The sequence below is a fragment of the Diplotaxodon limnothrissa genome, linkage group LG9, assembly GCF_057381915.1.
Source record: "Diplotaxodon limnothrissa isolate DT_005_m linkage group LG9, D_limnothrissa_male_GT1.1, whole genome shotgun sequence".
Taxonomy (NCBI): Eukaryota; Metazoa; Chordata; class Actinopteri; order Cichliformes; family Cichlidae; genus Diplotaxodon; species Diplotaxodon limnothrissa.
This window is the reverse complement of record NC_140604.1, coordinates 21845880-21863554: the sequence shown is the minus strand read 5'-3', so window position 1 is coordinate 21863554 and position 17675 is coordinate 21845880. Positions and strand designations below refer to the sequence as shown.

Here is a 17675-nt window from a genome sequence, read left to right as displayed (position 1 = left end):
TTAAAAATAATTAACAAAAACATTTATAAATTAAAATAAGTAGACCAAAATTTGTTTAGTCAGGAAAACTGTCAGAGTAATGAAAAATAATGCCAAATAATAATTAATAATATCAAAATGTGCTTTTGGCTCTCTGGCTAATATCTGAATAAGGCAACAGGGCAGCAATTTGAGTGAATTACAATGCTATTTGTTTTACATTAACCAGTATCAAACAGTGAAATTTAGGTCATCTTGCGCAGCCCACAATGTTTTGGAAATAGTATTACGAAAAACATTAAAACATACAAAACATTAGTGTTGCTTTGCATTATGTTAATGAGAACAAAGGCACGTTGTATAGTTTGGACCTATTGGCTGAACACCTGTAGAGTAATGCAATAATGTTTTGAGGCATTATTTAGATAAAACGAGAGAACTTTGAACTAGCCTTTTATAATGCTTCACCCTGCATTCTTCTTTCAGATGAGTTCCTACATAACCAAGTCATTCTTGAGGGCCTGTAACCTGGGTGACAGTTTACCACTTTCTAGACCAAGTAAAATCTTTTGAGTAAATTCTAAAGTGTTGGTCAGGGCTTTGGGGTAGCTGAGGTGCATAGATCAGTCCAAACATTACCAGGAAAGCTTCACCAAATCTGGGGAGACTGAACACGGCATCCCTTTCAATGACGACAGAGATTTTCACAGGTTGGTAGTGAACTGGACTTGTCGTGTCATGGTCACTGATGACAGTGAAGAGGGCCACTTCAACACCATCAAGCTCCAACTCATCAGATTCGTCCTGAATTAATGAAAAAGAGATACTAATCACAATCTAACCCAAGAAATACAACAGACGACATATAATTTCTTATTTTACCAACTCCCATTGAGATCCAATACCTCTTTTACAAGGGAGACCTGAGTCTCACTGTAAGAGGTGAAAAACAGAAGATCCATGTTCTGCACACATAAATCAGCTAATTCACCAGAGAATCAAGTGGTGTGAGATAGACTGAAACTAAGCTAAAGGAAATACACAGGAAAATGTTTTACTAAACATCTTATCACTTTCAACAAAACACCAATTCAGTTCATTCGTAGTGAGGAGACAGAAAAGACCATACATGGAAACCGTATGGGTAGACTAAACAAAGGTAAGTCCAAACAGTGCATCAAAATACATGTTTGTACTTTGATGCACTGTTTATATACACAGTAGTATCTGTTAGATACTTAAGGACACTCACAGTGCAGGTTCTGAAAAATCCAGAGACATCCTCACGCAGATAGACAGGAAAGGCGTGGAGAACGGTAGTGCGCTTGGTGTGGATATCATGGATTTCCTATTTTCAGATAAAAACAGAATTGTATATACTGGTGAGTTTACTGAACAACAACAGTCAAATCAGAACATATGTCCACAAATAACCTGTTCACATCTTTAATACAGTCAGACAAATAGCAAACACAAAGTGGAGTAATAGCAAAATTCAAAAAGCTCATTTAAATCATTGAACCTGTCCAATGTTCCACTGGTTCAACCTATGAAATGTGTAACAATCTATTATTACCTGTTCATTGTGAATTCTTAGAATTTCAGCCAGGGCATCTGCTGTCTTCCCAGTTTTTGATGCTTTCTGTCTGAATAAGGTCATCAGTCGAGGAAGATGGTGGTCAAGTTCAGCTTAGAATGTATTGGGCAGGTTCTGATTTGTAATCCGCTGAAACTCTGCATACAACTACAGCAGAAGGACAATACAGTTCAATTTGAAGAATCTCGCACATCTTTATAAAGCAGCAAAAAGCTGCCACATGAGTAAGAATTACAATTTTCATTTTAAAGAGAGCTGATCCATATTACCTCAGACTCCATTTTTAGAGCAGGCCAGAGGTCCAAGAGCTCCTTCACTCCTTCACAACCCTAACCCTGCACATATAGTTTAAAATATAGCATTTCTAACAAGAAAACGGCTTGAAAGCACTCTCACTGCAGACAGGCATCTCCGCTGTGTAACTGCAGGGACAACGGGCTTGTTTGGACCCAACTATTCTGAGTCATGAGAGGGGGTTTAAAAATTTAGAGAGATTAAAACACTTTGTTTCATACTAGGCGACCGGGCGCCACCTCTAGAACAAGTAGTATCTAACTTTTTAAACAGCCTGCGACCCTCATTACAACAACTTAATGCTAGCTCTGCAAGCACAAAGTTTCCTTCGGGGAGAGCAGCAAAGCACATAAAAAACACGGACCGACATTTCTGCTATTCTTTTCGAAACGCACCCAAAATACAACTAAATATTCGTATTTTAACAATAAACTAATATCAACATTGAAAACTTACTGTAAGTCCAGTGATGCTAGTTGCTGCCGTTAGGTCCAACTTTCTCCAGTCGTCCGTGTTGCCTCTTTGGTGCTGTTCCCGCCCATATACCTTTACTTCTTCTGTGTTTCGTATTAATGCTCATTAGCGCCGCCTTCCGCTTCGGAGGGTGAATCAGAGATTAACTCGGAATAAAAATTGATTCCTGCAGCTGCTCAACACTTACGGAAAAAATTAAAAATATATATGTAGGACACAGTGATAAAACAATGAATATTAAAATAAATACATTTTGTCTTCCACTAATGCATTTAAGAATATTTGATTTTACTTATTTGGTGAAACACTTTGAGATTTTATTGTATTTTAGCATGTGCTACATAAATTAAGTTTATTATTAAATCCTACCTACTTGAAACAACAAAAATAACAGGACTTTACCATTCTTATATGTCCTAACTTAACTGTGTTACGTTGTGCTTAAGTTATGATTTTAAGTGATGCTTACTTAATATAGAAATAGTTCAATTCAATCAAATATTATTAGTTTCATTTACTCAAAAAGAAGAACATGTTACACGAACTTGACATATTTAAGTTAACAGAACTTTTTAAAGACTTTGAGTATACACTACTTAATCTATTTAATTACTTTGAACATTCGGGTTTACAGTGTAAGATTTAATTAAAGGAAAACTAATAAGATATTAGACAAATAAAAGTAAAGGCATTTGCACTTTTCTGGCATTTGGTGAAGTAGTATCAGGAAATACGCTGACAAAAATAAAGGTAAACGAGGCTCTTCAAATGCACAAAGAACATATAACCCCCCCCCACCCCCCGAGAACCTTCCTTCAAATGTTAATTGTTCTTGAAATCATCCAGTTTAATTAAATAATCCAGACACAATGCCTTAAAAAAAATAGAGATCTTTAGTTATTGTTTGCTAAGAATTAAACGCTCAAATGTCTCCCCCATCTTGACTGTTTCATTAGTTTTCACTGACTGACTGCACTTTAATTAAATATTATAAAGAATTAGGCATGAAGCATATGTATGGTACCTTAGATAACTTACAGAAGTACAGAAAAAAAACTCCCCATTTCTTCTAGTTAGATGCTGAAGGCTTTATTTTTGCTGTATTTACAACTGCGGTGCCAAATTTCCAACCAGTTCTATACATTTCCACTCATTTTTTTTTTGCCACTGGTGCTGATGATGTCAGAGGCTGTAGGAGGAGCTGCTGCAAGAAATTCATTAACAGTTTGAAAGATGAAGCCTAAAACTTCTGCTACATAATGCTGTGTACTGTTCAGTTCTCAAGCCTGTTCTCAAAAGGAACCATCTCAGTGGATAAGAGATAACTCTACGTCCTTGACAGCTTTAATTAGACTCAGAGTCTCTAAAAATGATCCTTTTTTAAATTAATTGATCTATTTTCTTTGTATTTTTAGTAAGCGGGACAATTTCCGTGGCCAATAATGTCTTTCTATCTATTTTATAAGGCACGCTTTTATTTTCTTAAGTATACCAACTTTCATCAGAGTCACGGGTCTTCTAGTTATGTGTACTCGGATTACACACCCAGATTGAGATTGAGTCTTAGGCTACGTTCACACTGCAGGTCTTAATGCTCAATTCCGATTTTTTGATCAAATCCGATTTTTTTGTCTGCTCGTTCACACTACAAATAAAATGCGACAGCAAACGCGCTCTAGTGTGAACGCTCAAAGCGGCCCGCATGCGCAAAAGAAGATGTCACACACAACGCGCTCTGTTTAGACCCAGAGCAACAGTATTGTTTGATAGATGGCCCTTAATATAAAGACTTTGGACTTTACGTTTCCCAATTTTTGCTTTAAGTTATTTTGTTATCTACATAATAATGTAGATAACCTAATAATTATCCTTATTGCTGTTTTAGAGAGGAGCGGTGCTTCAAAGGATAGTTGCAGATTTCTGTAAGAGTCTGCAGATTATACAGTACAAATAAAATGTTCACGTTTCTCCAACATTGTCTTCCCAACAGTTTCACTGACATCTACACGGGATGGCCAGGAAGCGTTCGCGATGTCTTCTCAGGCGCTTCTCCAGCGCTGATAATTGACGTCTGTCTTGTATCAGTGACGTAAAAGACGGATTTAATGCGACTTGACCATTCACACAGCAGTCGCTTTCTGAAACATCGGATATGTATCGGATTCAGTACCACATACAAAAGTGACCCAGATCGGATTTGAAAATATCGAATTTGTGCCGTTCACACTGTCATAGCATGATCGGATATGGGTCGCATAGGGTCAAAAAAATCGGATTTGATGCGCTTTCGCCTGCAGTGTGAACGTAGCCTTATTATCTCAGTGCATGTGATGACTGAAACACGCCTGAGCTGAATCCTCTGAATTCTTTTCAGCAAAATTGTGAAATTGTGAAGTATTTAATCAGCACACATCATCTTCAAATGTTATTGAGTTGTGGCACTAATGAGCTGACAATACAGGGCCTGTCAAAACAACGTTGGGAGCAAAGAGCCTGAGCCTGCAGCCTTGTTAATAGCTCAATCAGGCATTGTCCTATTTGATTGGATTTATTGGCCTGGTGGCTCTGCGATGTTTAATGAACATCTATCTCATTAGCGTTGCTCAATGTCACCGCTCAGCACACATGCACACTCGCAGAGTGTCAGGTTTCCTCCACCAGCTTTAATAAGGCCATTCTCCCTGCACTCAGTGTTAGTCAATGACAGTCAGTCCTCATCAGGAGAGACAAAAGAGGAAACATGAGACGTTGGGAGAGCAATTCAGGTCTGTTGGGAAGGTTTGCAGGGTGAGGAATCTCGAGTGAAAGACTCAGTCTGCGTAAGTGGCGATAAAAAATGTCCTTAATTAAAAGCGCTGTTCTGATAACATACCCTCCCTGGTCAAATCTGCTGTTTTACTATTAGATAAGAAATAAACAGAAGAATAAACAGGGGAAAGAAAGCTTCTCAAGCAGGCAGCAGTTACAGTCTGAGCCTCAGCAGGCGGCTCTCAACAGTCACCATCTAATATATTAATGCTGTCAGTACAGTCTCTGTGAAGCTAACACTTTTCAGAAACAAAGGCGCTCCGCATGCCTTACCCAATTCTCTTGTTCCAGGATCAATATGTTTTGATAGATTCTCGCTCCAGAGCCGGATATTGTTCGAACAACCATTATCCGATGGTAGTTTACCCAACATGAATCTACCTTCCTTCTGTTTCCCACTCGCAGTTAGGATGACAAAAGTCTGCTATCTGGGTGATTATGGGCAATTTCTCAGTGCCAGAGCTGCCAAGCAGATAGAAGGGCCTATTCTCCCCTGATGGGCAGAGAGGCTGGGTACCACATCGAGTCCTGAGTGGGGCTGCTTCCCCTTCCAGAGCCGAACACACACACCCGGTCCGTGCGCCTGTGCGGCCCCTGGGAGACCACTTCTCAACACTCAGCTGTCAGGTCTGCCAAGCACTGTACAGCAACTTTCCAGCAGCACCTATGGAGAAGACGAGTGAGAGGATCAGGTGAAAAGGCAGAGGGTGAACTGCCTGTAAAATCCGGATAAGCGACGCAGGGGATTCGCTCGCTGCGTGGCTGCAAAGCTGAGCTAATTATGTTCTCGCTAACTTCTTTCTCATCTCAGATTTTGACACGCACATATGCAGCCCTCGCACGGCAGATGAAGATCATAATCAGGCTTAAACTGGCGCAACAAACAGCCTAAACACCCAGAGCTCACTCGTGCTTTAAAGAATCTCCACAGTGCTTTCTCTTCAGCGCTGCCTCTGTGCCTAACAGCTGTCTGCTTCTCCAGAGCTGCCAGTAATGATAAATAAATCAGGGCTACATCTGATAATTGCAGAATTGTCTTTTAATGTTATTCCCTTCCATGTGAGGCTGTCTTTACTGTCAAGCCTGGCAATCTCATTTTGTTTGATTCAGAGATGAAATGTTCAAAGAGCGTCTTTGATTATGCGCCGCTTCGATTTGAGATTAAATTGAGTTAAAAAACTGAGATTAAACACGTGTCACTTGCAGCTAACAAACGCGTCGCCTTTGTTAGTGTCCTTTGAGGATTCTTTGAGCTCCCGAATTATTAATTCATTTTTTAAAGTTAATGGCAAATGTCATTTCGAATGCTGTCAGAAGCGTCAGTTTGTCATATGCTATGCACTGTTGCTGCGTATCAAAGCAAATGTTGAGAAAGAGGAATCCTTTACAGCGTGCGTGTGAAAACTCCTGCCAGCAGCGTTCACCTCTACAAGCTTTTCTCTTTTTTTTTTATCCTTTTAACGGCTCAGAAACACAAACTGGTGTTCATTTGTCTCTTAGTGCGGATATTTTAGCCATGCTTTTTGGCTTTAAACCAACGTGACCTTGTACCTCTTAAACTGCGATCACATGTACGTCGGAGTGGGAGCGGGCGTTATGCACCACACAAGGTTATCACAGTGACACGCCTGTCACCTATGAGCACCAGGCTCGAGAGCAGGGTGGGCCCGCTTCACACCAGTCAGCTCGTTCTGCATCCTGTGCAAGCTGCAGACACACCATGCAAAACACAAGCAGATAGCTGACAATTGGAGTTAAAGCTTTGTGAACTTAAAGTCGCACCACAGCGCGCCCAGACTCACCTACTAATGTCCAAAGCAGCCTGCTTTGTTGGGGACACAACACAAAGTGACAACGCGCTTTTATTATTTGACTCCCAAACAACTCAAATTCCACGTTTAAATGTTCTCAGTCCAATTTTAATCAATGATTAATGACAATAAATGCAAATTAATGTGTAATTTTGTGTGTATTCGTAGAGCCATGGCACAAACCTTCCTACTTTGGGCTCAAAACTCTCAACGATAAATGTGTAGGTGTATTTTTCCCAGCCCCACTTCCTCGGAAAATACATGAAGAGAGCTTCAAGTGTGCAAAATATCTCAGAGCGATACTTGTGATAACTTATCTTTTCTTCTATGGGTATGACTGCAGCGATTCCACTTTAACTAATATGAATGAATGGATACATGAAGAGACGAGAGTGATGTGTTATAGCACTCATCAAAAGGGCAAAGTACTGCTACTAGAGCTGGGCGATATGAGATTTTTTCATTTCAGGCGATAACGATATCTATCACGATATAAGCCAAATAACTATATTTGTAAGATTTAAATGTGCCGTTGCTCACAAGTAAAATGTGAAATAATCAGCAGCTTGTTTTTATTTAAATATTTATTTCCCATAATAAGTTCAACAGGGTAGATGTACTTAAGGAACATGAGACTTTTTCAGATAAATAAAGGCAAATATTGCAAACTACACAAAAGGCAGCCACTAAAGCGTTTAAGTTTCAAAATAGGACAAACGAAACAGACTAAATTGTCAATTCCACTTAGAAACAAAATATTAATTCTAAAAATAAATCTTAGTTTGTTTTACAGAAGAACAGACAAAACTGACTAACCTTTGTCAATATCAAATAAACTGAGAACTAAAAGGAAATTCTCAATCTCTCCTTGTTGTATAGCTGAGCTTTTCAAACAGTTTTAACAGTTACTTTAGTCTGACAAAAGCCGAATGACGAATTAGCGCTTCCAGTCAGAGACTGAGGCTACGTCCACACGTACACGGGTATTTTTGAAAACGGAGATTTTCCGTTTTCGTTTTAAAAAAATAATCCCGTCCACACATAAAGGCAGAAATGAAGGAAAACGCTGCTATGAACATGCCAAAGCAGCAGGTGGCGCTAGATTCCTAACCGTGCAGAAATGTTGGCCAATCAGAAGTCTAGAAGCCTCGGTGGGAAAAAGTAAACAAAGCTGGGACATAGAAGCAGAACCGAGTCGTATGTGTGGACGGACAGTAACTGTGTGTATATGTAAGCATTTAAACACTGCAGAGAGTAGAATTAACAGTAACAGTATTGTAGAAATTCATTTCACCGAAACAATAACGTGGCGCACAGTGTGACGCATGCACCAGTTTATTGTATTTCCAGACTTGCTTTCGGCACATTTACAGTGCACGCTACTCTGTTTTTGTCAGACTTGAAATAGCCGAAATACCTTCACACTACGGAACTTCTATGGCTCTTCCGTTCGACAATCTCTCCGGCATTGGAACCATCATCTGTTTTCTCTTCGGTCACGCTCGGTTGACTTTTCTAGTCGGCACACTCATTTCCTCCATTACGCGCTGGCTCCATTACCCGCTGGCTGTTTCCCAAACAAACACACGTGCTGTACGTAACAAGTCACGCGACGTGACGCTGCGGCTGCGATTGGTTCGGCTCTGCGCTGCTTAATTTGGATTGGCTGACCTTTTTTTTTTTTATTAAGAGGACAAGAGCGGCGAGGTCTATCGCGATAGCTTAATTTCTCTATCGAGTAAAAGTTATATCGCGATACATATCGTTATCGTTCTATCGCCCAGCTCTAACTGCTACGTTATAAAAAAAAAAAGACTGTGTATTTCAAGCACATTATTCCGTGGTACCAGGGATTTGTTCAGTGGGATGAAACATGAATCACTGCATTTCTGTGAAAGGAAAAAAATCACAGCTCTTTCACAAAGATGGGGTTTGATTTCTGTCAGTACCAACAGCAGTGTGTTTTGACTGTCAGTCTGTGACACAGCAGAGCAGCACAGCTTTCAGCTGCAAAACAGCTGCATTCATCAGAACACACTGATTGGTTATGAAGTCAAGAAACATCTGCTGCACTTGTCTCCATTAAGCATGTCAGGATTTTAAAATAGCCCGTATGTTCAGCACTTAATATGCAGAGTCTTTATTTTCTGGGAAATAGGTGCAGTAATATATTGAAACACCTTCAAATATACATGGAAAAGTCGCATATAAGGTAAAAACAGAGTCAAGCTTAAAACTGCATATTTGGTGTGACCAACACAGTCTGAACTCTCTTAGGCAGCTGTTATTGTAATTTCTAAATAGGCTTCAAAGCTCTACTTGGGATTTTAGCTCCAGTTTGTTCTCTGTAAAGATCCCACGCTGCTTCAATAACCTTAAAGTCCGAGCTCTGGGGAGGCCGGTCCATGACTCTTTGGGGTCATTGTCGTGCTGAAAAACAAATTTGTTGCCAATCAGATGCTTTCCAGATAGTACTGGATAGTATATCAAAATGAGATGATACTTTTCATTGTTCATAATTCTATCGGTTTAGACAAGATCTCCAACACCACCGCAGCCTCAAACCATGACAGAGCCTCCACCATGTTTTACAGATAGCTATAGACACTCTGTGCTTTTCTCCTGACATCCTTTCATTGATTTCAAAGGATGACATGATGACATGGAAGTCTGACACCTTGAAAGCGAAATCTAAAGAAACAAGGGCCTCAAGATTTTAGCACAGTTCTGTGTCTTAACAATACGTTTAACCATATCACACTAAATGTTTTACTGTTTGCTTTATGAAATCATTTTTGGCATTAGTGTCTTCTAAAGTGGGTCTAAATAAAAAACTATAGCTTAAAGTTGCAACTTTAATCAAAATACTGATGTAAATTTATAATATTCATGCAGACTTTGATTGGTGTGTGTGTGTGTGTGTGTGTCGGTGTGGGTGTGTGTGTGTAAAATCTGAAATAACTGCAAGTAATAAGATCATAAACACAATTTATTTCGCACAAACATAGAAATATATCGAATGATGTATTAAACCTTACTTTTATAACATTTTAAAGAAAAGCATCCGCGATTATCTGACCTATGATGTTATGCGTGTTTTTATGTGTGCCCTCTTCAGTCTCTCCTGGTGGCGCAGCAACTGGCTAACGCGGTAGGTGGCGTGATGTCCGGGGCGGCGCCAGGCCTGAACCAGCCCATCCTCATTCCTTTCAACGCAGGCGGGCACCTGGGCGGGCAGCAGGGCCTGGTGCTCTCCCTGCCCACCGCCAACATCCAGAGCCTGGTGGCTGCTGCTGCTGCTGCTGCGGGGGGCATCATGACGCTCCCCCTCCAGAACCTGCAAGGTGAGAAAAAGGGAGCTGTAGACAAGAAGCTGCAGAAAAATGACCCAGCTACTCTCAGGAATTGTTATTGCCTCGTATTCGTGTAGAGCAGACGATTCGGGAATTATTAGTAATACATAAAACAAGTAAGAGTTTTGTGCGCATTCATTTTAAGCCACTGAACAATGTTTTTTCCCCAACAAAATGCTTTAGAGGTCTCGGCCAGGTAAGAGTCCTTGAGGGGTTTAGATCCCAAAAAGCAGCTATCCTCGACTTGCCCAGAGGAACCAACCATATTAATTACAGGTCAGCGTTTTGCAGTGCAGCACAGAAGCACTTTATGCCTCTTTCCTGTGCATAAGAGTGCACTGTACTTCACTTTTTTATCTCTTTTCCACCTCATCTGTCCATCCACATGGCTGTACTTATCCTTGCCTTTTAAACTTTAATGCCCAAGTGTTCTCTTTTGATCATAGTTGTAAATGGTTTTCATTTTAATGTTTAAAACATTGTCTCTTTTATACCATTAGATTGAGGGATGGATGGGGAAACCGTCAGCCATAAATCTTAGATGAGAGAGCCGCACTAATGTAAAAAGATGCCAGGCTACATGTAAAGCAGTGTGTTTTTAGGAGGGAGATTACAATAATGCCAGTGCAGCACAAAGTGCAGGGAAGTCTCCCTTCATGTGGGGGAAATGGATGGACAGATGCCCTGAGTGAGGAAATGTGGAGGTAGAGGCCTAATGGACACAAACATGCATAAATAACAGCAGCCATCGCTGTGGGCAGAGCTTTTAATAAACCCGCATCTATCCAGCGAGCCCTTCAATGTATCCGTCAGTAGTGGACGATAATGGGCCCAGCAGGCCCGTCTGACTCACACTTCAACACATCTTCCTCGTGGTGCGTGAGGGACAACCCAGAGGCTTCAGCGATCCGATGAACTGATCGACAAACACATTGTCAGGGTGTCAGAACACCAAAACAAACACCTCTCAGTCATCCATATTGTCCACTGCCAAACAAACCAACAAAGAATCTGAGTCCAATGTCCTGATAAAATTCTACAGCCATCAGAGACACAAAGAGAGAGACAGAGGGGAAAAAAAACTGTTGTGGAGAAATGCCTCTGTGGCAGATCTTTTTTTAAGCGTGCAGACTGACAGACTGCCTGTTCGCACGTCCTCTTATCTGAAGGGGATTCATTGAAGGGACCTCCGTGGAGAGAAAGTGACACAAGTCACGAGTGAAGCTAAATGTCTTGACTGTGTCCGGGCCCCTCTAGCCACGCTGCGCTCCTCCACTCTCCCCTGTCTGAGTTCATCACAGCTCCGCTGAATGAGGCCTGCTGGCACAGCACCTCTGTCAGACAACTGCAGCTCTGGCCTCTGCCCCCGTGTCCCCCTCGCTCCCCCTCCCAGACCCTCCAGGCCTGATTAATCACACATATAATACGATGCCGCACTGTCGCCAGGGAGCAGTCAGCTCATTTCACGACTTTGGGAGCGAGTGTAGTTTACAGCGTTCACACTGCTCGCTAATTAGTGTCAGATCAGACAGAAGACAACAGTGAGGCACAGTAATGAGACTCTGGGAGGAGCCCAGCCAATGGCTGTATTTAAATGTAATGAGGCAGCTAATGACCAACTAATAAGGCTGTTTGTCTTGTGGAGTGGGCGGTGTAGGACAGAGGATATTAGATACATTAAATCTCTGTACATTGTCAGGATGTCATGTTTCACTAGCTATATTAGATGAAATGAGGGATTTCAGTGCATGCACTTTTTGCATTTTTATATTAACCTTTAATGAGGGAAATGAAGTAAAAAGAGAAACAGTAACCGCAGCGTTTTTGATCAGGCTAATCAAAGCTGGCTCTGTGAGAATAAATGTTGACAGAAGGGAACCGACTGGACTTGTACTAGCTTTAGGAGGGCAGCTCTCTCAGACTGTGATGAATAACTATCACTGTAATGGGGTTGTGCTATAAAGTTGGAGCAGTTGCTTAAATAAAACTGAGCAGCATCTTGTGGCAGACTCAGTAAACACAAGCACCAGTGTAACTGGTTATTTGTCAGAATGATTTATGCCTGCAAACATGCAGTAAAAACAAATCCCCAATGAAACTAAACAAGGGAGAAAGTTATCTTTTGTGACAGAGTGCACACAATTCTAGCTGACTTCACAGAGGCAAAAACTAGGTTGGGTCATGCTAGAGGTCTGTAAATATGACGGCTGATAGGAATAAAAATAAAAGAAAATCATACATGATTTTCACAATTTCAGATCTAAGTATGCACGACTGATGCAGACATCTGCAGATTTCTGGTCTTGAATATGACGCTACCTTTCTGCTGCATTTATAATAGGCCTTTACTTCATAACAAGCAAAGCATGATTACCATACTTGTAAAACTAGTTGTTTCAAAGCTCTATACATGTAATGCTCATTGGGAGGAAGCAGAACAAAGTCTCATCTGTCTACTCCTCTCCTCTACGACTCACTCAAAGGTAATGCAAGAAGCTAGTTTACCGGAGCGCTTTCATATTAATAAGCATATCCCATCTTATTTGCTCTCAGCAGAAAGCCAGGGAGCACATCACATCAGAGAGCCGAGTTCTAATGGTGAGGTGAGAGCATTGTTCCTCTGTACTCGTCCGCAGGAAACACAAAACAGCACTCAAGCTTCCTGATAAAGGTCGGCATCCCACTCACCTGCAGTAATGAGACCCCGTGTCAGTGCCAATCAAAGGCATGTCTGCCGTTTTGATGAAAACGCTCAGCGGTGTCGTTCGCAGGTTGTGGGTTTTGCCGTGATACAAATTAGGGAAATCACTCTGCTCATTACACCACCAAAGGGTGGGCTCCTGGGGGGGAAGAGCCAAATGTTTCCACACTAGTTAGACATGTCAGATTGCATCTCTTCTGCCTCAGCTGACTGCTGCTCCTTTAAGAGGTTAGCTCACCGGGCCAGGCCGCTGACTACCTCTGCCTCCTCTGTCCTCTGTGGGAATGCCTCCGTGTCCCTTTAGCCATTACATTAGCAGAGCCGGAGAGTTTCAGATATTCTTTTTGGGCTTGTTACAAACACAGCAGCCGTTCATTGTGCGGCTGCTTTTCTCTTGTGTATGTTTCAAATCATTTTGGGGGGTAGAAGAGAAAAGAAACGAGCCGCTGCTGTTTGTGGGCACATTCAGCCAGTAGAAGAGTGCATTAGGAAGCGCCACGCGCAAGCGGTTCACACTTCCTCACCCGCATCTGCCATCTTAACACAATAGAGGCTAAACCCATCCCTTCTCCCTTATCACTGTTTAATTTGAAGTGTTCTCGAGCAGTATGTATTCCACGTCGTCCTTTAATGATTTAACTTTGCTGTGGTTGTAAGATGACTCGCAGGGGAGAGAGCCGCATTAAATAAATAACAGTGATAAAATGTAGACCTCATACATTTCAAAGCTAATGCAACTAGCGGTGCAATAGGAGCAGCTGCACACAGTCCTGGAGCGGTAATTTGATTGATTTGTTGTGACAGCAGCCAAATAATTGAGAGTGAGAGGTGCTGCTGGAGATGAAGCGCAGGCAGAGGCAGGTTCGCCAGCCAGTCCCAGCAGATATGGCACCCGAGTTCTCATCTCTGCCATTGATATCTGCCAGTGGTTTATTGTTTGTCTTCAATAAGAAGCTCCGAAACGTGCCGGGTTAGTGCCTTCGTGACAGTTTGGCGACAGAAAGGAGAAAAGAGGGGGAAAAATCGCCAATCAGAACAAACAGCAGAGCATTAAGAGGGTTAGGATCAACCACACGGGTTTGATGCACATATAAACACACACACTCGCTCTCTCCCATGAGGCTCATTTATACTCTGATGTCTGTTTTCAAGCTGAGATGTAAGTAAATTTCACCTCCTGCTGCTTCACTTGTTGCAGCCATGCTAATCATTTGTTCTGTATTCAAGTTACATATTTTCCATAATTGCTTAAAAAAACAACGATCCTCTGTGTTTCTTGAATATACAGTATGATTTTTTTTTTATGTATGCATCCCCAGACATTTCTGTGTTTTGTGTCTGGTAAGAAACTGTTGTTTTGTGTGTGTGTGTGTGTGTATGTGTGTGTGTGTGTGTGTGTGTGTCTGTTAACCTTCTGGCTCTTGGCTCGTTTTTTGTTTCTATGGATGGTGGCGGTGTCACTCTGGTTCAGCCATGCCACAGGACAGCACGCTGCCAGAGCCCGAAATAGAAAGAAAGGAAAGAAAAAAGGGGGAGGCTTGGAGAGGAGGGGAGAGGGGAGGGGATGAGTCTTTATGGCGGTGTGGAGGAGGACAATAATATTGTTAATCAGATGTGGCTGTGTCTGCTCCTCCACAGCAAACCCTGACATCTGCCCTCACTGGTAAACACTGAGGGAGGCTCTTTGCAAAACCACCTGCCATAAACACACAGTCTACAAGGCGGTCGCTCACCATCGCACAGTGTCCGTCTGCGCTGTGTGTGCAGGCAGTGTGATGCATTCATTTTAATGGATTTTACTCAGGGTGGCAATAAAGCGGCGTGGATTAGGAGAGGATCGTTTTCCGAATTAGGAGGCGGAATTTCTAGATGGCAAATTCTGAAATTAGCTTCCAGTTATGTGAATAATCAAAAACACGTGGAGCAATCCGGCTATACGCTATTCCCCGAGCTCCGGAGCTAAAAGAGATTACCCTCTAGCTGCTGTAATTAAGTGTCTAAATGTGAAACAGCCACACTGCTGGCTTCATTTAGCCAAATTAACCGTTTTTGAATAAAATCTCAATTATCTAATCCTAACACTCTCAATGAAATCATCTTACACCATGATAGCTGTGCATGTTGATTAATATTCTAAACAATTATGCACAATCAATAGAGTTCATCTGTTTTAATCGTTCCCGTCGAGTGGACCAGTTAAATGAGGGAATATTGAATGGGGTATAAATTACAATACATTGTTTTCGTGGCATTTCAGCACTTGTAAAGTCTTTCCAGTAAATGCCTTGACCACTCGGCCCCAGAGTTGTTTTGTGGAAATTACATCTCACTTTTAGCCTCCCTCCTCTGACCACACCGCTTCCGAAAGATTTGCTAAAGGTCTGCCATATTGCTGAGGCGCAATTCAGGAGCTTTCAGCAACAATCTGTAGTCAAGCATTTTAAATGAAAATTGATTTGTGATTTACATGGTCAGTGAGGGGAAAATGAACTTATGAAATGTTGTAAATGAAATATTAGACAAGGTGCAGTGGGAGAGAGCAGACAGAGATGGTAATCTTGTGGAACTGGAAGTCCTGCCTGGCAGAACTGGGTGACATTTTACATTTATCTGTGTTCTGCATGAGTTGTAATGTTAATGGTAATTTTATGGGACTGAACTGGAATGAAAATGGTGTTATCACCGATTGCTTCAAATGTGGAATTGTGTAAAGCAGCACAGCGGCATCCTTTATTTCCCATTCCCCAATAATGTGAGTTATTGCGTGATGTGTCCTCTGAGGTTGAACTTGTGTGTTCAGCCTGTTTTTTATCAGTCAGGGTGCCTTATATCACATACCTGTGCCACCGGATGAAGCGTGCACGCTGCTGTGTTTTGATATTAGTAGAAAGGGCACAAATGTTTCTCCCAGATTTATTCAGCAGGTCTATTCTGCTTTTTCTTAATGATTTCCAAAGGTATTTGTGTTGTCACTGTTATGTTTTATACCTATCTGCATAATTGACTCACAGTAAGTACATATGTACATAACATTATAATATAAAGTAAAATGTTATCAAAACAGATCTATAATGGACTTAATAATACTAGCAAATCAATGTAGCATTACGCGCTGATCAATACTCCTTACACTGGGCCCAGACGTTTTAATTTTGTTCAATAACTTGTGCAGTGAACGTTTCCTGTTCCCGCTCTGACCGTGTACAACATGTATGGATTTTCATAGAGCTCGCTCTTTTGTGTTTGAAAGAGAAAAGAAGCAAAAAACCTGAGAGAAGAACAAACAAAGTGATCCTGCAGCAGCGGCGGCGGCAGTAGAGGAGCTGTGGGAGTCTGGATCACACAGAGGTCACTTTTAAACACAGCTCTCCGGTTCCCCGCGTGTGAAACCAAAGAGTCCGTGGTGACATTTGTCAGCAGATGGTGTGGAACCAAACCCCTCACCAGCTAAAAGCTATCTGTGGTTACTAATTGCTGACCAGGGCCTAATTACCTTAATTAATGGCTGAGGTATCTTGGGGCCAGATTTGTGGGGGCTTTTATCAGTATCAATGCAGCTTAAAAGGTCCCGCAGGAGGCCTGAGGAGTGCGCAAGTCCCGCGGGTGCTATTCCTGGACTAACTGCAGACACATCACAGATGGATCCCGTGGCATCAGTACAGGACGGCATGTTTGGAGAGAGGTATCTGATACTTACAGATCATAAGAAAGACTCACTAAGTACATGTGAGGGTATAGAGGGGAGGGGAAAAAAGGCTTTTCTTGCATTTTTTTTCTCTTTTTCCTCTGGACATTTTTTCCTACTCTTGTCTGTCATACACAAGGCTGTTTCCTGAATTACACTGCCGTAATTCACAATGACAAAGTAGACTTAGCACCTTTTGCCACAGACCGTGGGGGGTTTTGTTCAGTGAGCTCTCACTGTGAAATTAGCCCTGGTACTTTCATTTTCCAGCTGCAGTGAAATGGTTAAAAGACACAGATCAGCCAGTATGGAAATAGAACTGATTCAACAAAATCTGCTGCTGCTGCTTCCCATTGCTTTGCTCTTCACCCATCCAGGAAAAAAAGAAGGAAAAAAAAAAAAGGAAAACCCTCCCCTCTTTTCTCTCCAGCCACCCCCCTCTCTTTTTCTCCTTACTATCCCCTCCGCCTCTCCCTTCCCCCAACCCCGTCAGGCACCTTGTCCGCATCCGAAGAAGGCTTGTAAGTTTCGGGTGCATACATTTCTTTTGATGATATATTGTCCTGGTGCGGAATTTCATTTACTGCCGCTGCCCTTTGCTGAACCTGTTGCTAGTCAGTGAGCACGATAAGCGTATAAGTAGCATGCTACTTCATTCATCATACATCGTTCTGGGCTCTCAAATATCTCATATGCGATTCAGGAAGAAACTACTAAACCGGCACAAAGGATCCCACCAGGATCAGCTGTGGTTCCATTAAATGCTGTGTGCAAAAATAAAGCACACTGGGCCGCTTGTTATCGTTGCATCTACAAAACATTAGCCTTCATTTTGCGGTGTACACATTGTTTATGTAGCAAGGAAAAGACAAAAAAGGGGGGGGGGGGGTGTATCTCAAGTGCTCAGTGCTCATGTAGTACATAATTCCATTCACATTGCATTTTGAATGCATGCATTTTGAAATCTGTTTTT

General features: G+C 41.8%; 1 protein-coding gene across 1 annotated transcript in view; it reads left to right on the top strand.

Annotated features, from left to right (window-relative positions):
• Positions 1-17675, top strand: part of pou6f2 (POU class 6 homeobox 2) — a 77524-nt gene that overhangs the window by 21091 nt on the left and 38758 nt on the right. The window contains exon 3 of the mRNA XM_085362244.1: positions 10082-10307. Within this exon, the coding sequence (XP_085218370.1) occupies positions 10082-10307 (226 nt within the window). The remainder of the gene's footprint in view (positions 1-10081; positions 10308-17675) is intronic.